This window comes from Pollicipes pollicipes, unplaced genomic scaffold (assembly GCF_011947565.3).
Source record: "Pollicipes pollicipes isolate AB1234 unplaced genomic scaffold, Ppol_2.1 Scaffold_4881;HRSCAF=5763_pilon_pilon_pilon, whole genome shotgun sequence".
NCBI classification, from domain to species: Eukaryota; Metazoa; Arthropoda; class Thecostraca; order Pollicipedomorpha; family Pollicipedidae; genus Pollicipes; species Pollicipes pollicipes.
This window is the reverse complement of record NW_023596576.1, coordinates 4,778,249-4,805,273: the sequence shown is the minus strand read 5'-3', so window position 1 is coordinate 4,805,273 and position 27,025 is coordinate 4,778,249. Positions and strand designations below refer to the sequence as shown.

Here is a 27,025-nt window from a genome sequence, read left to right as displayed (position 1 = left end):
AATATCATGATGAGCGCGCGCAGCGGCGGGTGGGGTGCAACGCCAACACCCTGGAAACCTACTCTTATTGAGTCACGGCTACCAAAATTACCGCGGCCAAAACAGCGCGGTCTTGCCCGACACCTGGGACAGCCATGACGCGTAAACAGGTTAGCTCCGATAATACACCGAGGTAACGACGGAATAATTCAATCTTGGCCGACGGCCCCCTCCCCGGGGGGTAGTTCGGGGGAGGGGCGGACGGAGCGCCCCGCCTCTGGCCAATTTCATAATGAAGCCAGCGATTTGCGTGGTCCCCGGAGATAGGGCCGACGGCCGGCTCCGACGGGACTTTTAAACAAACCAGCACGCCGAAATGATACGCAAAAAATACCGAATAAAGCTGTTAGCCTGTTATGGTCATGATGGAGGCAGGTCCCTGGGGAGGTGGGGAGGCCACAGGCGTCGCCACCATATGCCACATCCCGGCGCGCCCCCGGGCGGATAAAAACGGCCGCATCACCAGCTTACGCTATCTGCACCTGCTGTGAGCCCAGCTAATCCTCCATGCCTCCCGAACCGGCACATGCGTGAATAACGCCAACATAGGTCTAGGTTGTTCCAGCATTTCGAAGGGACGCAAAACAAAACAATTGCTCTGCACAACAGAGTTATAAACCGGCTACCAGGAGCGTATACCATGGGCACTATCACGAGTCTTGATCTTCGAAATGCCAAGCACATCACTGTAATTACTGTGACCCCCGAGCCGTCAGACTACCGGAGCCGTCAGACTACCGGAGCTGTTAGACTGCTCGAGGCGTCAGACTGCCGGAGCCACGCGTCCCCGAGACGTCAGACTGCCGGAGCCACGCGTCCCCGAGACGTCAGACCGCCGGAGCCACGCGTTCCCGAGACGTCAGACTGCCGGAGCCACGCGTCCCCGAGACGTCAGACTGCCGGAGTCACACGTCCCCGAGATGTCAGACTGCCAGAGCCGTGCGTCCCCGAGCCGTCAGGCTGCCGGAGCCGTGCGTCCCCGAGCCGTCAGACTACCGGAGCCGTTAGATTGCTCGAGGCGTCCGACTGCCGGAGCCACGCGTCCCCGAGACGTCAGACCGCCAGAGACATGCATCCCCAAACCATCAGACTTCCGGAGCAGTGAGTCCCACGAGTCATCAGAGTGCCATGACCGTGCGTCCCCAAGCCGTCAGACTGCCGGAACCGTGCGTCCCCGAGCCGTCAGGCTGCCGGAGCCGTGTGTCCCCGAGCCGTCAGGCTGCCGGAGCCGAGCGTCCCCCGAGCCGTCAGACTGCCGGAGCCGAGCGTCCCCGAGCCGTCAGACTGCCGGAGCCGTGCGTCCCCGAGCCGTCAGACTGCCGGGGCCGAGCGTCCCCGAGCCGTCAGACTGCCGGAGCCGTGCGTCCCCGAGCCGTCAGACTGCCGGAGCCGGGCGTCCCCCGTCGAGCCGGACGCAGCAGGCCGTGGGATGACGGCCGGCTGCAGCGTGACAGGTGTTACCCCGGCGGAGGGCTGGCGGCGTGAACGCTGCTCACTCACCGCCCGGGGGCGGGCCGGCCGACTCGGTCGCGCCGAACCCCGTCGACGCCACTAAAGCGGCGCCGGTGAAAAGCGAATGATTTGGTGCCGAGTTTTGAAGTGTCCCGCCCCGTATTTAGCGCGAGGGTCGGAGCCGGGGGAACGGCTCAGCGGCAGCGACACGGCAGGGCCTCGGCACTGATTCGATAATACAGCTAAAAGCTTTCTTTGATTTGATTTCAGCAGGGAAAATAAAAGCAGCAGGGGCGTTGGGGCGGCCAGCTCTCGAGGGGAGGGGAGGGGGGGGGGGAGCGCGGGGAGACGGACACTGGCTAATGTTTGCCGGTTCAAATACGAGCTTACGCATCCCCATATAAATTCATGATTCGCGTATGAAATGATCGCTCCATTTTGAACACAGGATAAAGCTGAATCGGACAGCGTAATCAATCACATTGAACAAAGACGAATCAGCGCGGCCCACGACAAAGCGATAATTGACAGACCCAGGGTACAAATAATATCTACCAAAAGCGATATAAGGCCTTGCTTGCGGGCTCGCGTGGTCGCGTGCCGTGCAACATTAGCTATTTGAAAACCGATTTGATGACGATTCTGCATCGTCTGAGTACCACATTCCAGGCATTGTTTTTTTTTCTGATGCGAGTCATTATGAATCCCATTTCTGTAGCGCTAAAATGAGTAGCCCAGCTGATGATAAATTTTTCACTGACAAAACGCCGTGTGATGACAGCATTTGACGAAGGTTTGCATTCCGCTAACTAAAAATAGTTCGCGGAAAAATCATATTCCGAACTAAAAAATAGTTAGGAATCGTTCATTTAAACCATGCATTAGATATAATTTGGTCTCCCGAAAACTAACTTTTTAGGGTGACGAGGTAGAAGGGCACGCACATCTATATATTTTGGGGAGGGCTTGAACATAACCTCAGGGATCAGATCGCATCACCCAGCTTCTTACTTAGTTTTTTTGCAGCTCTCTTTTTAGCCCAAATCTTTAACCAATTAACAAAAAATGCATTTTTAACTTAAAATGCGATGTACTCTATAGAAACCACTAGCGAGATACGATATACTGCATACAAACCAAACGCGACGTGCGATATACTGTCATCACTACCCGTGTCATGATATACTCCCACCCAGTATTTCCATCCCTTCTGGCTAGCCGCCAGCTGCTGCGGCGGGGCATTCGTGCGCAATCCCCCCCCCCCCCCCCCCCCCCCCCCCCTACCACGCAGCGTCTGATCGGCGTTACTGCGCGCGCCAGCTCTCCGTCGACGCCGGATCTAAAGAGCCGACAGTCATTGTCCGACCACTTGGTCTGGGCCCTTTTGGCGACCCCCTCGCTGCCGAACCCCCGGTGTTCTGCAGCCCCGGGCGACCGCAGTCGTCATCTGTGTTGATTTTGCGGATTTCCTCTCGATTTGATCTGAAGCCTTCTTCCCTATTCATGCGATGCCGCGGCTGTGTCGCTCCCAGGCCGATTCTCGTTGACTCTGGCTTTGGTGCGCTCATGGCGCGGCCCGAGCCGAAGCCCGACCACGGAACGGTGAACGAGGACGCGGCGACAGCTTGGTTATTGCTGTGATAGAGAATTATTCTGGATCATTGCCGTAACAATAGACAAATAAAATGCGGGCTTAAAGCTGTTTGTGCTGGGCCTTTTCGGGAGATTAGTTCGACCGAGTCCGTCGCTGATTCGGATAATCAAACCATGACTTCGCGCCATGATTGATTACAAGAGGGCGCTGCTTCGTCAGATTTGCATCCGCCTCGTCGCCTTTTGGTGGAAAACGGGGTGCCACAGACCGACAGAAGTTCTGCCAAAACGTCAAATACGGCCACTGGCGTGGGATTCTCCATCGTTCATGCATCTTGGCGTTCCCAAGCCCAGCCAGAGGACACCGTGTTCGCTCACTCAACAGACCAGAGGACATTTGTCAGTGATACAGATGCCTTTCTCGCAATGGTTCAGCTCCCTCCGTGTTGAGGCGGAAATGTCGAAGAGGAAAGCGTCTTATAACAGCGCACACTTATGTATTAGAAAACGGCGCAAGTTAGAACGCCGCCACGTTCTTGAAATCATCTACGTGAGATTGACATTGGCTCACCACGTTCAACGACACAAACAAGTCTGCTTATGACATACAACACCGAGGGAGCCGCTGTGGTAATCCTCTAAGTCACAAGGAAGCGAATCATATTTCTAAGACCATCGGCATTACCAAGGTCTCGAGTCTTTGCAATGGTAATGTCAACAATGTCGAAGAGGAAAGCGTCTTATAACAGCGCACACTTATGTATTGGAAAACGGCGCAAGTTAGAACGCCGCCACGTTCTTGAAATCATCTACGTGAGATTGACATTGGCTCACCACGTTCAACGACACAAACAAGTCTGCTTATGACATACAACACCGAGGGAGTCGCTGTGGTAATCCTCTAAGTCACAAGGAAGCGAATCATATTTCTAAGACCATCGGCATTAGCAAAGTCTCGAGTCTTTGCAATGATAAGGAAGTGCACGGAAGTGGAAACAGTGAGATGTTTCCCAACAGCACACGCTTTCAAACGACAGCAGTGCAGCCAGTGTTGATCCGACGCAAAGGCCTTTCTCCAGCTTGTTTATTGCCGACAGGTTAGTGCGATATGAAGCACGAAATCTTGGTTATGGATGCACCACGCCAAATCCAGGACGTTTGCGTCACAGGACCCGAGCTCACCGTGCGGTGCATTGCAACCGTCAGGCGGCCATCTTGACATCGCGTCCATCTTCCCTTCGAACGGCCAAGATTCATAAGCGAATTCATTACAAAAGGTCAGACGTCATCTGAATAATGCATTAGATCTGAGCCTATCGAATCACGAGCGTCTGAAGATGACGAATCTGGGAGCCGAAATGCAGGGGCCATCCCATTGTGCAGCCATCAGTGGAGATCCTTCGTGGCTATTGATAGTCAAGTGGACGGCCGACCACTCCGAGCTGAGGGCCGCCATTTTCGGCCCGGTGAGGCCCGGCGGACCGCAGAGTCGGCCGGCTCGGGCTCGGGCCCGACGGGTCTGACCCTCGGACCCCTCTCGGGCCGCCGCGGTGCGGGAGGGAAGAGGGACCTTCGCCGTGCCGTTAGCGGCCCGGCGTGGGCGCAATATTTCACGTCGGGAAATGGGCGGGGGTTCGAGGGGAGAGCGTCACAGACCCGGGGAGCGGCGCCGGTGGGAAGGCCCCGGCCCCGGCAGCCTCGCCGGCAGTCAGCGCGCCGCGCCCGGCAGGCCGGACGTAACACGCGTCCACCGGACAGCGGTGGGCCGCCGCGCGGCCCCGTGCCCCGCCGTCATCACCGTGACGCCCGCCAGCCGGCTGCTGCTGCTCTCGTGACGTCACAGGCCGACAAAGGGCGGCGCGCGGCGCGACGCGTCAATCCGGCGCCGATGATTTGCATGAATCGCCCCCGGTTGAAGATTGAAATTCATTGCGGCAGAAGCGGAGCGGAATTGAAGGAAATCAGGCGTGACGCTGGTCTGCTCACTCCCATCTGGCCGGGCGAGGCGGGGGCGCGACGGCGGCGATGCCCCCCGTCGATGGCCGGATTAATATGTTGCTGTTTTGACTCAGCGGCAGGACAGCGTGGGGCTTTCACAGCCGGCTTGGCGGAGTGAAGTTAAAGCTTGAACGAAACGGACGCGCACCAAATGACCCAAACGGTCATTCGGCGCGCTAAAAATAAAACGAACTAAGCAGCGGACAGACGATCACACACAATTCCGCTTACGAAACCAAGAAACACTGGCTTTCCTCCGCGCTTCCGTACTTCAGAGCTTGCGGTGTGCATCAAGGTCGATTGTGCGCCACACGCGCCGAAGACGCATGCCAATTTCTTGGTTAAACCTTCCATCAGTAGGCAACAGCATGCATTGTAGACGCAACCACATTACCTGCACAGTGTACAGTACCGTTTACCTGCGTGTTCCGCCAATATTTGCGAGCTGCCCTGGGTTAGCGGGTGGTCCTGGATAGACGCATTTTTTCCTAGCAAATTGTCCTTCCATAAAAGCATTCGTGTGACCATGATTATACTAAATGCACATGCTCACAGCGAAAAATACATTCTTTATTTCATCAAATTCCATCCACGTTGCACTGTTTCACGCAGAACAATACACATACCACGCGGACCATTTCAAATTGAACGAACAATAATGGGCTCGAATACGGTAGACCTGCTGCAACTAGCACACGTCACGCCATGCAGTCAGCTTATCCCAACGCGAAAGAGGTGGAGCCTAGGCATAACGTACTAAACTATTCAGTCTTAATTCGAAACAAAAGTGTGAGATTAAAACATAGAAACTGGCGTTATTTCAACGACGAGCTAAATATAAATCTAGAGACACCATTCATTACGGCACTACGACGCCTGAGCAGCGACAAGGGCCTGTCATGTTTGTACGAACGCAGTTTGCCAAGTAGCCTCCGAACTGTCCAAGTTTCATAGCCGACACCATACAACTCTACACTGGGTCTGTTGTCCGTACCCTTACGGCGCTCACCCTGATCGACTTCCGGGACCACCTGACGGGAGTTACGCATTAAACAACATCCAACAGTAACTAAACTCCTCCGCAATATCCAAACACACACCGTTGTAGTGTATACCCAGGCTAAAGTCGTCAATAAATCTTCACATCTGACCCAGAGCACACCGCGTGAATCCTCAGCAGCGGAGCACGTGCTAGTGTATCCGGTGAGCACAGCTGCTCGAGGAGCACCACAGTCCCGCCCCACAGCTGGCCCAAGTCGTGGACCGGCCCCGTCTATCATTTGCCCGGCTTAGGCAGCGTTCCCATGTACTTGGCGACGATCCCCAGCATGACCTCGTCAGCTCCCCCGCCGATGGAGAGGAGGCGGAGGTCACGGTACATCCGGCTGATCACCACCTGCCGGCCAGGTCATCTCGGGTCAGCACAGTGGGCGATCACATCGATACCGCATGCAAAGCAGGACTCCGCACGACTTTAAGCATGCGATGGGGCTGGAGGCAACGTACGCACCGCTCATTACTTAAGCCAATCTTTACGTCCGAGTCTGCACGCTGGGGTCCGTGGCTAGCGCTGACTAACGTCCTTTCTGAAAGGTGGTGGGAAGCTGGGGCCGTGAACCGCCACATCACCGTCCCAGCATCGGCGCCACCCGTCAGCAAAGGACCCGCTGGGCGCTGGGGCAACGTCGCCCCCTCCCCCTGCGCCCGTGCCGTGGATCACTGGGATCGTAACCGCATTGATACGGCCGTCGACAGTCATACAATCTCACAACAGACTTATTGATAAACTGGCCTCGCCGAGGTCGCGGTGATCAGGCTTTCGCACCACCCTCGGCTCAAGTTCCAAGAACTAAGTTCACACTGGCCAGACCAGCCTACGGTTATCAGCTGGCGACAGACCAGAGTGGCTGCCTCACAAGGGGCTGCCGCGACGAGGCACCGCGGCACGGATGAGACCAACAGCGGCCGGTCTCGGTGGAAGATTGGGGGCGGGATCATCCGGCGAACTTGCTGAAGCTCCTCAAATGGTGGGCTTAGGATCTGGCCTTGAAATGTGCGTCGATCCCAAATACGGGTCCCGGGATCTGGGATCTGGATAGTTATTTCAGCTTCGCATGGTGTTCTGGACCTACACTTGGAGCCTAGGCACGCGCCTTAGCTCATCACGTGCTCTAAGCCCAAATTAAAAGACGAGTCTGTTTACCTCCTTCATGAGTTTTCCTCGAGTCTGTTCACGCGTCTGTTTACCTCCTTCATGAGTTTTCCTCACTGTTTGACTCTCCCTCCTCTCCCCATTGTGGAATCCAAACCGGCCAGAGATCGCCAGCACGTTACAAACGACAACACCGATTTGCACGAAAATTTCGCACGAACGCTACAGCACCAGCGCTAAACACCCGCGTCTTTGTTGGCGCCCACCGCTGTGAGGCCAGTAGACACCAGCAGGTCAATAACACACTGCCTGACGTGGAACATTCAGAGCGCGGGGCGTAGACAATCTGAAACGATACACAACAGCTGAACGCCATCGGCGCCACCGCCCTGGAGAAATGGCCGCCGCTTTTCGAAGCGCTCCAAAACATTGTTACATTCGCGAGCGGCACTAGCCCAAGGGGGACTGCCGATGACAAAACCCGGCTCGCGCCAGCTTCATACGCGCGCCACGGGCGAGCGATCGGCGTTCCTGGGCCAACAAAGCGCGATTGCCCACTGCAGACAACCGGGCGCTCCGAGCCATTTGACATCGACTGGCACGGGCCGCATGACCAGAGCGTCCGTCCATTGTGTTCCGTCGAACCGGCGCGGCACCAGATCGATTCAAGCGACCGACGGCTCGAGTCCAGCGGACCGTAGGCCGGACCCGGCAGACCGCCGGAGTCCGGCAGACCGCCAGCGGAGTCCCGCAGACCGCCGGCCGGGTCCGGCAGACCGCAGGCGGGGCCCAACAGACCGCCAGGGCCCAGCAAACCGCCAGCGGAGTCCCGCAGACCACCGGTCGGGGCCGCTAGACCACAGCGGCCGGCAGCCCCGGGGTCCCGCAGACTGCCGCCGGTCCGGCAGACCGCCGGCCGACCCGGCAAGACCGCCGGCTGGATCCGACAGACCGCCGGCCGGGACCCGGCAGACCGCCGGCCGGGTCCGGCAGACCGCCGGCCGGGTCCGGCAGACCACAGGTTAGAGAGTTGCACCCACTCACCGGCCGGCGTTTAGGCGATGCGAGGCAGGTCACAGATCCGATAATCGCAAAGGTGAGGCGAAAACTCCGTTCTGTCCAAGCGCAGCTTGCTACGCTGGGCGTGTTCTGTCCAAGCGCAGCTCGCTACGCCGGGCGTGTTCTGTCCCAGCACAGCTCGCTACGCCAGACGTGCTCAGTCCAAGCGCAGCTCGCTACGCCGGGTGTGTTCTGTCCAAGCACAGCTCGCTACGCCGGGCATGTTCTGTCCAAGCACAGCTCGCTACGCCGGGCGTGTCCACCAGGGACGGTGACGCGTGTCAGTGCGACTACGGGCTAAATGCGGAGGCCAGTGTGCTTCCCTGCACGCACCAGGTTTGGGCACTACACTGTGACGGATTCCTCTGAGACTTCGTCAGCCACGGTCGTGTGCCAACTCTGCTGTTACGCACAGCACAACGGTGGTCCGGACTGGCTTCGCCACGCACCGAAGCATGCAACGTTCAATCGATACACGGTGCCTTGTATTACATACTTTATTTACCTGTCACATGATACAATTCCGTCATTAGCTGTCTGATCGCTCAAGCTTATGGCGGCAAACACGGAATTCACGGCATCTTTTACAAACAACCTACAAACTTCGCGTGCATAGTGAGTGTTCCAGTAAATTGAGCCACGCCAGCGCAATGAAACAGTAAGTTGGGTTGGCACTAATTGTCCAATTTCAACAAGACTCTCGACATCGGCGAGACAAAAGGGACAACATCGCTGTCGAGAACCAGGGGTCACCTAAATAAACGAATGGTGCCACGAGAAAACTACCCTTGTCACACAAACCACATTTTTAACCACTGTAAATCGAACGAAGACGAAGAAACCACACAAAAATGAACTAAACCGTGCCACATTTCTAAAAGCCAACGTTTCTATTTCGAACACGACCTATATCAAAATATATTATCTTGCTCACATCAGAATCAACAACTCCATCCATCACAAATTCGACTCGAAGAATGCAAATTTGATTGCGCAAGACAATCCATCCACAATGGCAGCCATTACGACTTATTGTTAACCTAGCTCAGTGCCCAACAAACGCTTAACTGTGTGGTCGTTGATACGGTACAACCAGTCCCCCGCAACTTTTTGTCCAAGCCTCCTCTCACGCAATGCGCAGATGCACACCGTGTCACGTTTCTCCGCCGTAACATTCCCCGAATATGATTTCTCTCCACGCCCGTCAGTCAAAGGCGAGCTCACAGACGTCCCACAAAGCTCCCGGGCGGCTCGCACATGGCTATTTTCCCGGCTTGGGCAGCGTTCCCATGTACTTGGCAATGATGCTGAGCATGACCTCGTCGGCGCCCGCTCCGATGGAGAGGAGGCGGAGGTCCCGGTAAAAGCGGCTGACAAGCACCTGGGGAACAGCAGGGGCACAGGGTCAGCTCAGTTCACGCCAGCACACCGGCCCCGGGCCCGCCGAGGTCGCAGGAACAGCGCGTCGGCCAGGGTCACGCCGCTGGGTCCGGCCAGCGGTGACCAGCTGGTCCAGGACGGCTGCTGTACCAAAGCGACGTCACGGGAAGAGCTGGGGCATGCCCAGCTCGCATCAAGCCGTATCTACGACGGCTGATAAGTCCCTCTCCTCAGCCTATACGATACTATCCTGAGGAAGCCCAGACACCGCCGGTATATCTACCTGGTCTGTTCCCACCACGGCACGACGGGCACTTTCTTCCCCGTTAAAAAACCTCAATATCCCGTGAAGTGCTGGTTAAACGACGCTGTGGTGCCCAACAAAAAATATGTGGACAGTACCATTATATTAAGGGTGCAATTCTGTTGACGGTACAATTCTATTGACGGTATTCAGTAGCGTTAATATAATTGTTATTTGGCACTACAAAATCGTTTAACAAGCACCTCCTGGCATGTTCCAGATCATCAACTAAACACCATAACAACTTTGAACTTACAACGTCCAAAAACTAGGAGCTGAAGGCCATTCTTTCTTATATCTCGTATGTTTTCTGGAAAGTAATTGCTTACGTTTAACCATACCGGCGCACGATATCAAATTTCAAAGGCCTGCCCCAAATCCCTAATCATACCCACCTCAACATATGAAAGCACCTGTCAAAAGGTTCGTGACAACATAATGCCTCCGACGCCAGCAGTCATTAAAACACAGTACGGTCGGCAATGTGTTGAATTTCTTACCTGTGGTCTCCAGCAAAAACACCAACTGCTCTCGAAGTCTTTGCAAAATGTCAGATGGACCGTGAAAGTGCGAACTATGAGAGCTCCCTCCCATCTCAACCAGAGACTTCCATTTCTAACTGTCCCGGCGCTAGCTTGAGAACAGTTACAGATACCTTTGTCCGCCGGTTTCCACGAGCGAACTTACACCGCTCGATGTACACTAGGCGCGCGCGACAAACCACCGTCCTCTGACGGACGAGGCTACCCGGCAGACCACACCACACAGCAGGCTGCCTCAAACCAGCCCGTGTGGCGCCTCAGCCAGCACACCACGCCCATGCACCAGCCGCCGACGGCCGGTTCTGCCGCGACTGACCTCGTTGGTGAAGCCCATGCCACCCCAGAACTGGAGACACTTGTCGGACACCTCGCGCACCAGGCGGCCGGACTTCAGCTTGCCCATCGACACCAGCTCCGTCACGTCCTCGCCCTGCACGAACGACTCTGCCGGACGCGGGCGGACGCGCTGTCAGTCGTCGACACCACAGAGCTACACGGCGAGTGGGACGAGGCGACGGCAACACCGTCAGCATGAAGGTGCCCTCGCGCTCACGTTTAAAGCTTGAAAACGTACATCTCCAACAACTCATGGAGGCAGTCTTTGGTGAACGTTACAGCGTGGTGAGATATGAGTTCAGACTCAGAGTTTAAACTCATGGGTGTCGGGTACTTTGAAATCCAGTCATGCTGTCCGTATTCACTGCACCCTACATGCGATACAAGCAAGCAGTATTGTACTACAACCCTGATAGATGGCGTTGACCACTGCCGTTCACGAGCGCAGAACGGCGACGTTTCCCACCGTCCGGACCCGCAGAGACGCGAGCGCTGTTGCTCCACCCACCAACGGATCGGTAGAGCAGCGACCGCAGCAGCTCCACCTCGGTTTGCAGCTCGGCCAGTGTGAAGTGCACCACCTGGTTGTCGAGGATCGACTTGCCAAACGCTTTGCGCTGGCGCGTGTACTCAATAGTCTGTTGAATGCAGAGCTCCATCGGCACCAGGCTGAGCGCGATGCCGGCCATCCGCTCCTCCTGGAACTGGAGCGGCGCGCGCGGCCCGTCAGCGCAGCAAGACGGGGGTGGGGTCACAAGCTTCGCTCTCCGTGCTTACGAGCCCTTTGCTTCGTGCTCACGGGACTTGAGCTCTGTGCTCACGGGCCAGTTTGAATCGGTGTTCCGGCTCCGCGCACGGCAGGGGAGACCCAGACAATAGTTTGAAGCAGCGACCCTGGTTTGACGTTAAGGGGTACCAAATACTCGTAAGCCCTCTAAGGCAGAGTTGGAGCCTATCCAGCGAAGAAACACTCGGCCCAGGACCGGGCTGGCGCCACCTCTCCGTGTGCGGCAGCAGCCGGCGGCTGACCTGCTCCATCTGGTAGGTGAAACCCTTGCCCTCTTCGCCGATGATGTTGTCGGCCGGCACGCGCACGTCCTCGAAGAAGATCTGCGCCGTGTCCGAGCTGCGCATGCCCATCTTGTCGATCCGCTTGGCGATCGTCACGCCTGTCGACGGGACGGCGACGGTCACGAACGCCGCAGGCTCACGATCTGGTGCCGGGAACAGCGCCAAGCTGGTAGACAGCCACAACGACAAAGGCACACGCTGTCACTTTATCTAAACGCTGGCGAAAGTTCACACCGCGACAACTAGGGGCATTGGCGACCACGAATCGGCGCCAACGTACAGCTCACGATCCGCACACTGGCCAACCATCGAAGTGCAGGCCAACAGATGCCGCCGTCTACCGCGCGCCTGCCGAAAGCAGTGCAGGATGGTTCCCACATCCCGCCTGCCCATCTGGCGTTCATGTCGTGTGCTCCCCTCGCCCTCCCCTCGTCCCGCGAGTGGTTAAGACACGATCCCTCGTGCCGCGGGGGGGTGGGGCACAGGATGAGGTTGGCTATCTCGCAGAGCGCCGGCGCCGCGACCGCCGCGCCTACACGCCCGCCACCTACCCTTAGTATCCATGGGCACGCAGATGAGTGACTTGCTCTTGTGCGGCGCGCCCTTATTGGTGTTGGCCAGCAGGCAGATCCAGTCGGCCTGACAGCCGTTAGTGATCCACATCTTCTGGCCGTTGATGACCAAGTCATCGCCCTTCCGCTCGGCCCTCGTCTGCCCCAAGTAACGCCAGGTCAGAGCGTGTAAGGTGAGCTGTCATGGGGCCGTACCCGTGCTTCATCACACGCCTTTTCCGGCCCGTGACCGCTTCGGCCCACTGACCAAATCCTTTGTCATCAAATAATAACCACTGGTTCAATCCGATTGTGCCATTTGGTCTAAAGTCAAAAATAGTTCAAAACCTATCGGCTGAATTCTCAGGACACAATGATTGTCGTTATCCCAATAGCCGCAACTCATGAGTGCGTTACATGAGGTATCCCTGCTCCAGGCTCCGAGCATGTACAGCACAAACGCACCAAGAACAACCGAGTTTATCACTGGTTCGCCAAGGTCTCCACGTTACGCACGCAAACCATGGATAACAATCACTAGATGATCCGAGGCATGACGTTTTTTTAAAAACCATTCCATGACAACAGGCCGAGCCCCAGACCTCAGCACCGCTGCCGTTTGTTCGTCTCCCATGGCAGCAGCTGGCAGCTGGACCTCCTGCCGCCACTTGCCTGGATGGAGGCCACGTCGGAGCCGGAGCCAGGCTCACTGACGCCCAGGCAGGAGACCAGGTCACCGGCCACCGAAGGCGCCAGGAACTCACGCTTCAGGCGGTCACTGCCGCACCTGGCGGCGGCGTCAGAGGGAGGGGGCGTCAGAGGGAGGGGGCGTCAGAGGGAGGGGGAGTCAGAGGGAGGGGGCGTCAGAGGAAGGGGGCGTCAGAGGAAGGGGGCGTCAGAGGGAGGGGGCGTCAGAGGAAGGGGGGCGTCAGAGGAAGGTGGCGTCAGAGGGAGGGGGCGTCAGAGGGAGGGGCGTCAGAGGGAGGGGCGTCAGAGGGAGGGGCGTCAGAGGGAAGGAGCGTTAGAGGGATGGGCGCCAGAAGGAGGGGCGTCAGAAGGAGGGAGAGCGTCAGAGGGAGGGGCATCAGAGGGAGGGGGAGTCGGAGGGGGAGGAGCGTCAGAGGGGGAGCAGCGTCAGAGGGGAAGAAGCGTCAGAGGAATGGGGCGTCAGAAGGAGGGGGCGTTGGAAGGAGGGAGCGTCAGAGGGAGGGGGCGTCAAAGGCAGGGGGCGTCAAAGAGAGGGGGCATCAGCGAGAGGGTCGTCAGAGGAAGGAACGTCAGAGGGAGGGGGCGTCATAGGAGGGGCATTAGAGGGAGGGGCGTCATAGAGGGGCATCAGAGAGAGGGGGCGTCAGAGGAAGGGGCGTCAGAGGGAGGGGAGTCAAAGAGAGGATGCGTCAGAGGGGGGCGTTAGAGGGAGGGCAGCATCAAAAGGAGGTGGCATCAGAGCAGTGTTGGAAACCTCGATGTTTCCTGGTATAATGTATACCAGGTAGATTTTGTTCTCCAGAATCGTGACTAGGTAAAATGAAATGTTTTGTACTCCATCATGATGCAACAAAAACGGCTTTTAGAAAAACCCATTGTACCTCTTTGTGTCAGGACAAAATAAAACCAGAAAGTGCGACAGCTTGAGACCTGCTGCTTCCATCAGGAGCCATGTATTGATATCTGCAAGAGCACAAATCTTGCACTCACCAGACTAAGATGCCCAATATCAAGCAGCCTGTGTTGCTTCCTAGGTATATGGCAAATCATGTATGGAAATGTGAAAAATGAAGTGTGTGAATGTTGAATGGAATCGCCTTGGAACAATGCCGGGAAATGAAAAACGAGTACCCGAATCGCACCAGTCTGTAGACTAGCAAAGCCCTCACTTCCTATTCCCTACGCAGACCAACTCAAACCTGAACATGACTTAACCTACCATTGGCGACGAACCGCAATAATTGCTAAGGATGCGACGAACAGTCATAGAAAACCACACGCCCAATCACCTCCCACAGACGTCCGCCTACTCACGCGCCATCCTGTGTCATGGCAATGCAAATGAGAGAATTACTCGCAATTCAGCGTCGGAAACGTCTCAACTATTCAGCGGCTTGCGCCCGCCTCCCAGCTCAGGTTGGAGGTTGAACATAGCAAAACTCTCCAATTGGTTATAATGATTTGCCTCCTCGTGACTGATTTGTCCAGGGCATGAATATTCTGCTCGCGCTCATGCCTTGAACGGATTTGTCAACATTTGGAGGAAAGCTGCATAGAGGTGGGCATCACGATTATGAAGAGGGACTTATTTGTACTCATCCAGAACCGCCATGTGGTTGGATTTTTGGCCATTTCTTGGCATCCGGAGTACAAAAATGCCACAACAGGTGTGGATTTAAACCAAGTTAAATTTGTCACTTAAGGGTGCGGAATAAAAGCTAGTAATTCAGGCTTCAAGTCGAAAAACGTCGCTATAAATGGCCAAAAACTGTTCGGAGACAGCCATTCCACTCCGGAAAAAAACACCAGGACACCAGAGTAACATGACACCATAACTTTGACCCCCCAACTTAAGGAGAAGGGTTTATTAGGGCAAAAACATCAATCAGCTGCAACATAAATCACCACATTTCGCAATAATGTCCGTTACAGCGCATCCAAATCCCTTAATACATTGCATCATCCGCCGGAGTCAGCGGAGTGACTGACTCCGATCCCTTTTCGTCGGCCTGCACGGGTCTGTCAGGCATCGTACTTGCGCTGGTTCGGTAAATCGGTTATGAGTGCTACCTGTCTCTATTGTTCGGATGGGACGTGCAGGGCCTCGTGTGTTGACCGGGAGTTGGAAGGTGGAGGGCACGAATGTTTCGCTGTTTTTAAAACCAGTTAGCTGGTGGAGCGTGAGTAGCGTGACCGTGGTGGAGCGTGAGTAGCGTGATCGTGGTGGAGCATGAGTAGGTTGTTCTGTCAGTAGGTCTGTGGCATGTTCATTTGCATTTTCTGTGTACCATTTTTCTCTGCCTGTGCGTATCCTACCCACCCTCCATTTTGGAGGGTGTATAAGTCCCATTTGTAGCCATCCGCCATTTTGGAGAGTGTTTAAGCCACATGCGTAATTAATCTCTGTTTTGGAGGGCGTATACCCAAAGCCTTCCATAAATTGCAAACCCATGTATACGCACATGTGTTTCATAGTACGGAGTATGAGACCGTGTTGTTTCAGTGTGCCATGTTTAATACTCATGTTTCCTTTCATTTAAAGTGTTTTTACATGAATTGCTGTATATAGAAAAGGGGCACTTTTGTTGAGTACCACTCATTGCACTATTATCTCTTGAAGATAACCCAAATAAAACTGTAATAACCCGCGGCAGTTGGATAATTTTGTATTCCACTATATAAAATTTGTACACTGCTGCCAGGAAAAGTTTTGGAATTTCCAACACTGCATCAGAGGGAGGGGGGTCAGAGGGAGAGAACATCAGAGGGGGGAGCGTCAAAGGAAGTGGGCGTCAGACTAGGCTGTCGGGTCGGCTGGGTTGGTCATGGTCAGACGACACCACACCGCACGGAGCTAGACGGTATACTGGAGCTTATCGACAGCAGAACATACCAACACTAAGAACAAAGTAATTAACATGGCAATGAAATGCCATGGCAGTCTTGACTCTAACAAAGCTATAACGAACAAGACGACTGATCGCATGAAAATACCAATGCTACGCCCTTTTTAGATAACTGCTGGCTCGGGAAACGTAATAACACTGACACATTCAAGGAGAGCACGTCTTAACATAACCAGAGCTTGCCGACCGAATACGAAACCCAAAAGGAAAAATGAAAAGACACCGCGAGCGCAGCGCGAAGGGGGCGGAGCGGGATGTGAGGAGGGACGAGGAGGGACGGCGGGGACGGAGCGGGATGTGAGGAGGGACGAGGAGAGGGCGGAGGCGGAACGGGATGTGAGGAGGGACGAGGAGAGAGGGCGGAGGCGAAGCGGGATGTGAGGGGGGACGAGGAGAGAGGGCGGAGGCGGAGCGGGGTGTGAGGAGGGACGAGGAGAGAGGGCGGAGGCGAAGCGGGATGTGAGGAGGGACGAGGAGAGAGGGCGGAGGCGGAGTGGGATGTGAGGAGGGACGAGGAGAGAGGGCGGAGGCGGAGCGGGGTGTGAGGAGGGACGAGGAGGGAGGGCGGAGGCGAAGCAGGATGTGAGGAGGGACGAGGAGAGAGGGCGGAGGCGGAGCGAGATATGAGGAGGGACGAGGAGAGGACGGAGGCGGAGCGGGATGTGAGAAGGGACGAGGAGAGAGGGCGGAGGCGGAGCGGGATATGCGGAGGGACGAGGAGAGAGGGCGGAGGCGGAGCGGGATGTGAGGAGGGACGAGAGAGGGCGGAGGCGGAGCGGGATATGAGGAGGGACGAGGAGAGGGCGGCCGAGCGCCTGAGGTCGCAGGCCCAATCACCTGGCCAGAGCGGGCGTCGACATGTCGGTCTGGACGGCCACGGCCATGGGCACGCTGCCGCAGTGGACCGCCCCCAGCTGCTCGTTTAGAGCCACACTGTACGAAAAGTCCAGACCGGCGCCGCCATACTCTGCCGGATAAACGGGTCGCCGCGTCACAGGGCGGGCCGACTGAGAGCGTCGCTGTGTCAGGCGCGGGGCCGGACGTAAGGATCGTTACGGTGGGCGGACTGACGCGAGGTCAACGGGTATTCGCGTGCCGAGTGGATCCGGGTCCGGAACAGAAAAGACGTATATGGGCACAGGCCAGCTCCTCGCGATGGGGCGGATCCCAGATCAGATCGCTGGTGAAGCCAGTGGGGCAGAGGAGCGACAGTGGCCGACAGGAGGAGGCAGACGCAGACGCGGTACCTAGCGAGGATGGGCGTGGAGACGGCTATCTGGATGCCAATGCCCATGGGCACGCCACCACAGGGGATGTGGCCCAGCTGCTCCAGCACAGCTGCCTCATATGTCTGGTCCAGGCCCAAACCGCCATACCCTGTGCAAAAATGTCAGAAGGGCTGACACTTGATGAGTATGCATGCCAGCTGCCAGGCATGCTCAATACTGATACTCAGTGCAATGCAGGGATGTGGTACACATCCACCTAAACATCACAAACACATGACATGTCACAACAAGAACATAAGTTGAAGAAGCTAAAAGAATTCACTGTTCAGAGGCAGATGCAGACACTTCCAAAATTGACATCAACTACAAAGGGACCACACATGGCAACCAAGGCTCCCACACAGAAAAATGCCATTGGCTGGTCTAGTGTTACAATACCTGGTATGACCCATATTGTTGCCTTGCCCCCACAGAGTATAAATTAGAATTAAAAGGAAACTTTTGCATGGGACCAACCAGCAGACCAACCAGCCAAATGACAATAGGTCAGACCAAGATATGTTAAAATGTACTGAGACAGTTTTCTCAAATACATTTTTAAGCACCAGAGGCTGTCACATGCCAACTCAAACCAGGTCTGTTTCAAGTGGACCCTTTTAAAGAGGGCTAGCCTAACCTGTCTCAGCAATACAATTCAGCCCCATGCAGCTCAATCATTCATATCTTAGTAGCTCATGAACTGTCACCAATGCTTTGTGGAAGCCTGGTGATGTTACAGAATATACCAGCTGATTAGAGCAGAATGCCAGTAAGCTATCTCAAAACACAGATGGAAAAATAAAAAAGCACAGCAATGAGGATCAAATCATACTGGTCTACAAATCTAACCTGTTGGTTTGGTTACTCCCAGCAGCCCAGCACTGCCCAGCTTCTTGAAGACCTCTCTGGCAGGGAATTTGCCCTCTGCCTCCCACTGATCTACATGTGGGTTGATATCCTTGTCTATTATCTGAAATAAAAGCATAGATTGCAAGTAAATGGAAGTCACAGATTATAAAATCACAGAGATATCACAGATTATACTCCAGATAACTAACCATTTATGTCATATAACTGGCTCAAAAATGGTTATTTGTAAAGGAAGCATATCATATAAAATTTCAGTCAAAATTTGAGAAATCCACATATTATAAAAAGTACTCAGGATAATGCATGCTGATACACAAAATGTGGATTACATAACAACATTGTTTTGCTCCAATGTCATACACTGGTACCAATACCAGTAAAAAGAAAGTATAAAACACTTGCAATTAATACACTGATGCACCAAATATGCATGATATGACATACAAAAATGACACAACAAAACAGGCACTTCATGTTGCATTTTCCTATATGCTGACTTGTTCATGAAATGCTACAACCAGTGATGTCCCAACACATACCTTTTTCAGGGTGTTCTGTATCTCTTTGTGGTCTTCCTTATAAATTGAACATGCATTAACTTTCAACTGAGTTGGTGACAATGATATGAATCTCCTAGACTGACGAATAGCCCCGGGAACCAACACCACGCGCGTGCTCAAATATGCATGGAACATGGTGAGTGCAGGGACTCAGATCAGATCAAAGCTTCGCGATGCACGGCCGCAAATCCGTAATATCTCGCACTCCCCCCACCCACTGACTGATTCTTCGAGCGCAGACGACCTCCGCGACGAAATGCAGCACCAGTTCCCCCCACGCACAAGCGCGTTTGGGGCACTGCTAGGCCGTGCCCTCTCGGCTGATAAACAATGTTGCCAGGAAAGTGAGGACCTCTACAAAGAACAAAAATAGAGAAACTGGTGTGGAAGGGGGCATCCATGTTGAGTAGAGATCCTGCTATCTATGATATCTACCAGCGGCGTGATGTGTATCAAACAATTACGTATCGAGTGGATCTTTGAAAACCATGATGTGCATGTAATCTGCAGTTGTAAACAAAATACATACACTCGTTTTTTGTTTGCCATTCCTTACAGCTGTCTGGCGCCAAATACACTTAATACAATATCGGCCGATCTGTGACGAAGCTGGAGCACCTTATTTCGCGCTTGCATACATGTGCAATTGGCGCGGTAGCAGACCCGGGAGGTACAAAAGGGCGACGAGTTTGGGGCCGCGCAGGGGGAGTAAGTTTAAGCTTTTGGGATGCATTTAAAGCAGGCTTTCTCCTTTCAGTTGGAAGCTTTACTCTCGTCTGAGTGCGTTGCTTGGCGGTGTCGTGTCGGAATGTACGGGTGCGGCGTTCTATTTCATCAGCAGGAAATCGTTCACTGGCTGAGCTAGGCCGGGTTGTGTGCTTTGATAGTACATTGCTACTTTAAGTGGAAATATGCGTATGTGAACTAGCATTTTTGGAATGGGCATGCCTGATTTGAATTCCCACCTGAGGTGCAAACAATTGTACCAATGCTCACCATGAGCCTGGTTGTATGTAAGCCATATCCTGCACTGGTGGGTCTTCGGAAGCACAGTGGCTTTCAGACATCAAGGAGAATATTACTTTTCAACCTATCACTGTTGACACATGCTATTTCTTGATCACTAACTCTGAGGGTGACACTCAGCCACTGGCATCCTAGAGCAAAATATCAATATTTTGTGTCAGCAGCTGGCTTTACTGGTATTCAGGCCATCCAGCAGTAATGAAATCTTGGTTATTGAGTACCATGGCCTAGTCTGTTTTGATGTCATAGACACTTGACATGGCTGTAATGTCATGCCCTAGGATGAATGTAAAATGGGGCATTCTGATAATGTGTTCCTAAGGTTACAATCACATGCTCTGCCTGTTTTATCTTTTGCCTTGATTAAATCATTTCAATTTAGAGGATGAACTGCCTTCATTTGAACCCAAGTCCAGTGCTTCCAAGGCCTGAGTTTCCCTATCAATTTAAAGTCCTTAAGCTCAAAGCCTAAATTTTTTTAACAAAATGTTACCAGATTGACCAAAGTGTGCTGTGGTATTATACCAATTGACTTCATCACTTCCAGTAAGTTGTTGTTGATTATGCTTGCCTTGGTATTTTCCAGAAAAGTTCACAGCACAGTTCCTGGAACCACTTCTGCAAGTGCAGTTCATACAATGAAATGCAGCGTGCCTGAAATATCATGGCACAACAGAGACCCAGTGCTCAGTTTGGATGTGCACCTTTCATCAACAGCTTGTAATCCTTACCGGATTGCAACAGGTGGCAATGACTCCCATGTTGTGGTAAGACTCTCTGCATCCATCCTCTTTATTCAATTTATTTGTGTCTGCAATTTGCCATACCAGCTCTATTTTGTGCCACTGTCGACTAACATCCACACCATTTTTGGCAAAGCCATATAGGGGTATGTAGCGCCAATCAGTTAAGGGACTGTCTGTACCTTGTGGTTGAGCATTGACGGCCGTGTGCAGCGTCTGCCGAGTCTGACGAGGCACCTGCCGGCCGGGCGGCCGCAGATCTGGCAGGTGACGGTGACTGACGGCGATGCCGCCGTCGAGGTGCTCGCCGACCTCACGCACCACCTCAAGCCCGTCAACGTGGTCCGATTCGCCCCCACTGACGACATCCTGCTGGCCTCCGCCGATGACGGTCAGTAACAGCCGTCAGGTGACGTCATTCAAGACGACAGTCGGATGTCGGTGAGATTCCTCTGATTGTTTTCCGTGCTGGCAAGCCAACGTCCTGTTACGTGACCGAACAGTTGTTGCACTTCAACATGGTGTGATGAGAATACTTGGTCTGCTGTGCATTAGCTTGATTAGGCACAGCATGAAAGACTGAATAGTTTCTCAAAATTTGTGTAGTACTTCAAAATTTGTACATAACATTCCAATATATTTCGGAAGTAATTTTATTGACATTTATTAATGATGGCATCGCTTCGTGAGCCGTGACCTTCTGCTCTGTCCCTATGCCCTTCCATGCTGCTCCTGTGACCCTTTCTGCCCCTGTGACCTGGTCTTCCCCTGTGACCTGCCCTGTCCCTGTGACCTTCCACACTGCCCCTGTTACCTGCCACCCTGCCCCTGTAACTCTCTCTTCCCCTGTGACCTGCTCTGTCCCTGTGACCTTCCGCGCTGCCCCTGTTACCTCCCACCTGCCCCTGTGACCCTCTGTCCCTGTGACCTTTCGCCCTGCCCCTGTGACCCTCTCTGTCCCTGAGACCATCTGCCCTGCCCCTGTGACCTCGGTACTGGTCTGAGCTGACACTCCGCGTCCCGTCCGGCAGACGGGCACATCATCCTGTGGCGGCGGCAATCGCAGCCGGACATCATGATGGAGACGGACGGCGGCACCTTCCGCGAGCACTACAGCATCAGCAAGACGCTGCGCGGCCACCTGCAGGACGTGTACGACCTCTGCTGGTCTCAGGACGGCAGCTACATCATCTCCGGCGCCGTCGACAACACCGCCATCATCTGGGATGTTCAGAAAGGTCAGCCGCCAGGCCCCCTGCGGAGCCTCCTCAGGGACGGCTCTGGGTTTTGTCGTGTTGAGGGTGTGGGCATCTCGGATTGCAAGGCATCACTATACGTCAGATAGTTGCCAGATAACTTCTTTTGATTGTTGTTGCCGCCTGCCATAAGTTTCCAACGTATTGGCGCGAAACTTTGTCCTGTAGCATCTTCGTAACTACAATGTGATGTTTCAAATGGAAGTTAGGCACATGTAATTATTTGTTCGTCAGTGTGTATGCACAAATGTGTATTATTCGCTTTTTCGTCGTGAGGTGCACATATGATCACCTGCGCAGTTGTTTTAAGGGGATGGGGAGGGGGAGATGAGAGGATGCTCCGGTCAGCCGGTCCATCGGCCGCCTCCGCTTCTGTTAGCTCTCCATTTCATTCACAAGTGCTATGCACTTGAATTCGTTTCAGGGGTCAAGATGAAGATCCTGAATGGCCATGACAGCTTTGTTCAAGGTGTAGCGTGGGACCCACAGAACAAAGTAGTAGCAACTCTTAGCTGTGATAGGTAAGCGCCGTCTGTTTCTCCGAACATGTGTGTTCGCTCGTTGTGTGATGGAGCAAAATAGCAGACGTACTGAAAAGAGGAAGATTGCGAGTTTAAACATTGTGCACATGCTACATATCGCTGGTAGACGTCCGTCCTGTGGACAGTTTCTTTAACTTACGCTACCATATTTCAGGCACTGTCGAATATTTAATGTACAAAGTGGAAAATGCATAGCGAAGGCGCAGAAGATAAAGATGCCGTGTCAGAAAGATGATGGCACTACAGAAGAAAAGGTGGGTGGAATAGATCAGTTTGGGAGGTGGTGTGACAAATCCAACACATAATACAGCAGGTATGTCTTCGATGAATTTCAACATGTCGGAAATTTGATGCGTATTCATTTGCACAGTCGTCAGGTTTTGATACTTGACAGGTATTTGCCACGATTTATAAATTTGGTCCAGCCGTGCGCCGCCATCTTTTGCGCGCTGTTGGCTGTGCACCCGCAGCATTCCTGTTGGGGGCCGATGTGTACCACCGACATGACCTCTGTGTGGTGTGGGTTGTGCACCAGCACGGCCCCTGCGCGGCAGAGGTAGCAGCTGGGTGCTGACCTAACACCTGTCCGCTATCACGGCCGCACTGACGCGGCGGCCGCCGGCAGCCGTGCCGCCTGTTCCACGACGACACGCTGCAGACGTTCTGCCGTCGGCCGACGTTCAGTCCGGACGGCTCGCTGCTGCTGGCGCCGGCCGGCCTGCTCGAGGACGGCACGGACGCGCGCCACGCCAACGTTGTGCACGTCTTCTCCCGACACGATTTCACCAGGTGAGGGGCTCGCACTGGGCACAGCTTCACCCGGTGAGCGGCTCGCACTGGGCACAGCTTCACCAGGTGAACGGCTCGCACTGGGCACAGCTTCACCCGGTGAGCGGCTCGCACTGGGCACAGCTTCACCAGGTGAACGGCTCGCACTGGGCACAGCTTCACCAGGTGAGCAGCTCGCACTGAGCACAGCTTCACCAGGTGAACGGCTCGCACTGGGCACAGCTTGACCAGGTGAACGGCTCGCACTGGGCACAGCTTGACCAGGTGAGCGGCTCGCACTGGGCACAGCTTCACCAGGTGAGCGGCTTGCACTAGGCACAGCTTCACCAGGTGAACGGCCCGCACTGGGCACAGCTTCACCAGGTGAGCGGCTCGCACTGGGCACGACTTCACCAGGTGAGCGGCTCGCACTGGGCACGACTTCACCAGGTGAGCGGCTCACACTGGGCACGACTTCACCAGGTGAGCGGCTCGCGTTCGGCACAACTTCACCAGGTGAGCGGCTCGCACTGGGCACGACTCCACCAGGTGAGCGGCTCGCACTGGGCACGACTTCACCAGGTGAGCGGCTCGCACTGGGCACGACTTCACCAGGTGAGCGGCTCGCACTGGGCACGACTTCACCAGGTGAGCGGCTCACACTGGGCACGACTTCACCAGGTGAGCGGCTCACACTGGGTACGACTTCACCAGGTGAGCGGCTCCCACTGGGCACAGCTTCACCAGGTGAGCGGCTCACACTGTGTATGACTTCACCAGGTGAGCGGCTCACACTGGGCACGACTTCACCAGGTGAGCGGCTTGCGTTCGGCACAGCTTCACCAGGTGAGCGGCTCGCACTGGGCACTTCACCAGGTGAGCGGCTCGCACTGGGCACGACTTCACCAGGTGAGCGGCTCGCACTGGGCACGACTTCACCAGGTGAGCGGCTCGCACTGGGCACGACTTCACCAGGTGAGCGGCTCACACCGGGCACGACTTCACCAGGTGAACGGCTCGTACTGGGCACAGCTTGACCAGGTGAACGGCGCGCACTGGGCACAGCTTCACCCGGTGAGCGGCTCGCACTGGACACAGCCTCACCAGGTGAGCGGCTCACACTGGGCACGACTTCACCAGGTGAGCGGCTCCCACTGGGCACAGCTTCACCAGGTGAGCGGCTCGCACTGGGCACAGCTTCACCAGGTGAGCGGCTCACGCTGGGCACAGCTTCACCAAGGGGGCGGCTCTCAACGGGCGCGACTTCACCAGGTGAGCGGCTCGCACTGGGCACGACTTCACCAGGTGAGCGGCTCGCACTGGGCACAGCTTCACCAGGTGAGCGGCTCGCACTGGGCAGAACTTCACCAAGGGGGCGGCTCTCAACGGGCGCGACTTCACCAGGTGAGCGGCTCGCACTGGGCACAGCTTCACGAGGTGAGCGGCTCACACTGGGCACGACTTCACCAGGTGAGCGGCTCGCACTGGGCACGACTTCACCAGGTGAGCGGCTCGCATTGGGCACAGCTTCACCAGGTGAGCGGCTAGCACTGGGCACAGCTTCGCCAGGTGAACGGCTCGCACTGGGCACGACTTCACCAGGTGAGCGGCTAGCATTGGGCACAGCTTCACCAGGTGAACGGCTCGTACTGGGCACAGCTTCACCAGCTGTGAAGTGACTTAGAGTTCTCCGGGTAGGAACTCATGACACATTACCTCTTCAGGCAAGGGGCTCACTGATCACGGCCTCTCCAAGTCATCGGCTCACATCCTTCCACTCACATTACACCAGGTGAGCGACCCACTCGGCGCTTGTGTCCATGTAATCGTGCAGCGGTTCTGGTGGTGCCCGGGAAACGGGTTGGTGCCATGCCTGTACCACGCGTGACTCGGGCGCTTTCCGCATGCTACCCTGGGGACGTATGTACGCGACTTGTTCGCGGTGTGCCGGGCGGTACCGAAGTATTGCGTCATCAATTACGCGCGTTCGAGATGGTGATGGTGCGCTGCTGGCAGGCCTGTGTTCTGCCTGCCGTCCGGAGACAAGTGCAGTATCGCTGTCCGATGCTGCCCCCTGCTCTTCAAGCTGCGCATGCGCAGTGCGCCCGACCCCAGCCGACCGCTCTGGGAGCAGACGCACAACCTGCTGGAGCTGCCGTACAGGTATGGGCACATGGGTATTAGTGCTGTGCGGATATGAGCACGTGGGAATGGGTGTCGTACCGGTTTGGCACGGACCGCAGTGGTATCACACAGGCTGACATTAAACGTAAGTGGGAATATATTGGTTCTTTTGTTTTGCTATCTAGTGACCTGTGAATGAAAGTTGTTGCTAATCCAGTGGGACTCAAGCAGCTGTCAGCGTGCTGAAGTTTTGCAAAATAAGTTAGTGGGGGAGGGCCGAGTAGTGAAAGATAGCAAACCTTATCCCCAGAATACACCAACAAACGGCTTCTCTCCGGATGTTACCCACGTTCTTCTTGACGTTGGGGAGTAGCTGGAGCCGTGCCACACTAAAGGAAACCACACCCCTGATGACACCCTTTGAGGCTTGATTCCTCTGGTGTTGTCACAAGGTACCGTGTTTGGAAGCAAGACCGCCGACAAACCACACCCCTGATGACACCCCTTGACGTTTGATTCCCCTGGTGTTGTCACAAGGTACCGTATTTGGAAGCAAGACCGCCGACAAACCACACCCCTGATGCCACCTTTTGGCGTTTGATACCCCAAGTGTTGTCACAAGGTACCGCATTTGGAAGCAAGACCGTCGACTGCCAGCTTAAACAATCTTCGTTGTGTTTAACTCCATTGCTGTGTCCCGGACGTGGGCTCACCCCAGCGCGCTCTCACCCCAAAGATGCGGCGTTTTACTCATGGTTTGATGGCAGCGTGTCTTCCGCGACCACATAAAGCCGTGCTTTTCCGAGGGTCCGTAGTTTCGCCATGTTGCGTTTCGTGACACCCACCACGCGCTTCCGTCGGACAGGATGGTGATGGCAGTGGCCACGCGCTGCTCGGTCCTGCTGTACGACACACAACAGCAGTCGCCGTTCGCCAGGATATCCAACATCCACTTCACTCGGCTCACCGACGTCAGCTGGTATGCAGATGGCGCGTCCGATGGCTCGGATCAGCACCCACGAGTGGTTTGATTTTAATCGAGTGGCCCGTCGAGCACTCGATCTGGATTTCATTTATGCCATAACAGCCGACATTTGAACTACTTCTGGCACTCGCGCTCAGCTCAGTGACTCCAAATTAGCGATTGTCTTTCATCTCGCTTGTCATGCAGGCATGGACAAGGGAATGGCGATACGAGCTACCAGGTGAATTTGACTGCGATTCGCTGACGTACCCGCCTGCCATGCCGCGCGGTTGACCCAGCCTGGCGCGCCACGACGTGTTACGGCGCGTCACCATCAGTGTTGCAGGCCAGCCCCGCCGGCCGGCGTGTGTCTGACACCGCCCCGCGTCCGCCGCGCCAGGTCCGCGGACGGCCGTCTGCTGATGGTCTCCTCCACGGACGGCTTCTGCTCCATCGTGACGTTCGCGGAGGGCGAGCTGGGAGAACTGTACCGGCCGGAGCCCACGGCCGGGGACGCCGCGCGCGAACCGGCGTCGGTGGCCGACGCGACAGAGCGGAGCCCCGCCCCGGCCGCCGACGGCGCGGGCACGCCAGCGCCGCCGGCCCCGGCCCCGGCCCCTGTCCCGGCCCCAGCCCCAGTCCCAGCCCCAGCCCCAGCTCCAGCCCCAGCCCCAGCCCCAGCCCCAGCCCCAGCCCCAGCCCCAGTCCCAGCCCCGGCCCCGGCCGCGGAGCCGGAGCCGGCGCTGACACCGTCCCGGCCGGGCCCGGAGTGCGGGCGGCGCGTGCCGCTGGTGACGCTGTCCAGCCCGCGCC

General features: G+C 55.4%; 2 protein-coding genes across 5 annotated transcripts; one reads left to right on the top strand and one right to left on the bottom strand.

The window, feature by feature from the left end:
* Positions 1–5,689: 5,689 nt before the first annotated feature.
* On the bottom strand, positions 5,690–19,097 carry LOC119101360 (putative acyl-CoA dehydrogenase 6). 4 transcript variants are annotated; one of them, XM_037224688.1, is made up of 9 exons: positions 18,769–19,097; positions 18,209–18,329; positions 16,929–17,058; positions 13,150–13,264; positions 12,478–12,637; positions 11,885–12,024; positions 11,364–11,559; positions 10,836–10,963; positions 5,690–6,478 (listed from the first exon to the last, which is right to left on the bottom strand). In XM_037224688.1, exons 1-9 carry the CDS (start codon positions 18,922–18,924, stop codon positions 6,359–6,361), a joined length of 1,266 nt encoding a protein of 421 aa, XP_037080583.1. In that variant the 5' UTR covers positions 18,925–19,097; the 3' UTR covers positions 5,690–6,358. The 4 variants fall into 4 exon arrangements, with proteins under 4 accessions (XP_037080583.1, XP_037080582.1, XP_037080580.1 ...); XM_037224687.1 differs by lacking the exons at positions 5,690–6,478; positions 16,929–17,058 and adding exons at positions 8,777–9,674; positions 17,339–17,468; XM_037224685.1 differs by lacking the exon at positions 5,690–6,478 and adding an exon at positions 8,777–9,674.
* A 371-nt stretch (positions 19,098–19,468) lies between these two features.
* Positions 19,469–26,596, top strand: Caf1-105 (chromatin assembly factor 1, p105 subunit). The gene is made up of 10 exons (XM_037224596.1): positions 19,469–19,497; positions 20,402–20,582; positions 20,817–20,949; positions 21,590–21,796; positions 22,239–22,335; positions 22,511–22,610; positions 22,982–23,145; positions 25,141–25,287; positions 26,114–26,227; positions 26,551–26,596. The coding sequence occupies exons 2-10, from the start codon at positions 20,454–20,456 to the stop codon at positions 26,585–26,587; spliced, it is 1,128 nt and encodes a 375-aa protein (XP_037080491.1). The 5' UTR covers positions 19,469–19,497; positions 20,402–20,453; the 3' UTR covers positions 26,588–26,596.
* Positions 26,597–27,025: the final 429 nt, after the last annotated feature.

Bases quoted from the DNA above. Each gene is read 5' to 3' on its own strand.
- LOC119101360 (XM_037224688.1), bottom strand. From the start codon at position 18,924: ATGTTCCATGCATATTTGAGCACGCGCGTGGTGTTGGTTCCCGGGGCT. The intron at 12,638-13,149 runs GCAAGTGGCGGC...TACTTGGGGCAG, and splicing joins CCGACGTGGCCTCCATCCAG to ACGAGGGCCGAGCGGAAGGG. The intron at 10,964-11,363 runs GTGGGTGGAGCA...CGCGTCCGGCAG, and splicing joins GCTGCTCTACCGATCCGTTG to AGTCGTTCGTGCAGGGCGAG.
- Caf1-105 (XM_037224596.1), top strand. From the start codon at position 20,454: ATGAAATGCAGCGTGCCTGAAATATCATGGCACAACAGAGACCCAGTG. The intron at 23,146-25,140 runs GTGAGGGGCTCG...CGCTGCTGGCAG, and splicing joins TCCCGACACGATTTCACCAG to GCCTGTGTTCTGCCTGCCGT. The intron at 26,228-26,550 runs GTATGCAGATGG...CGTCACCATCAG, and splicing joins CGGCTCACCGACGTCAGCTG to TGTTGCAGGCCAGCCCCGCC.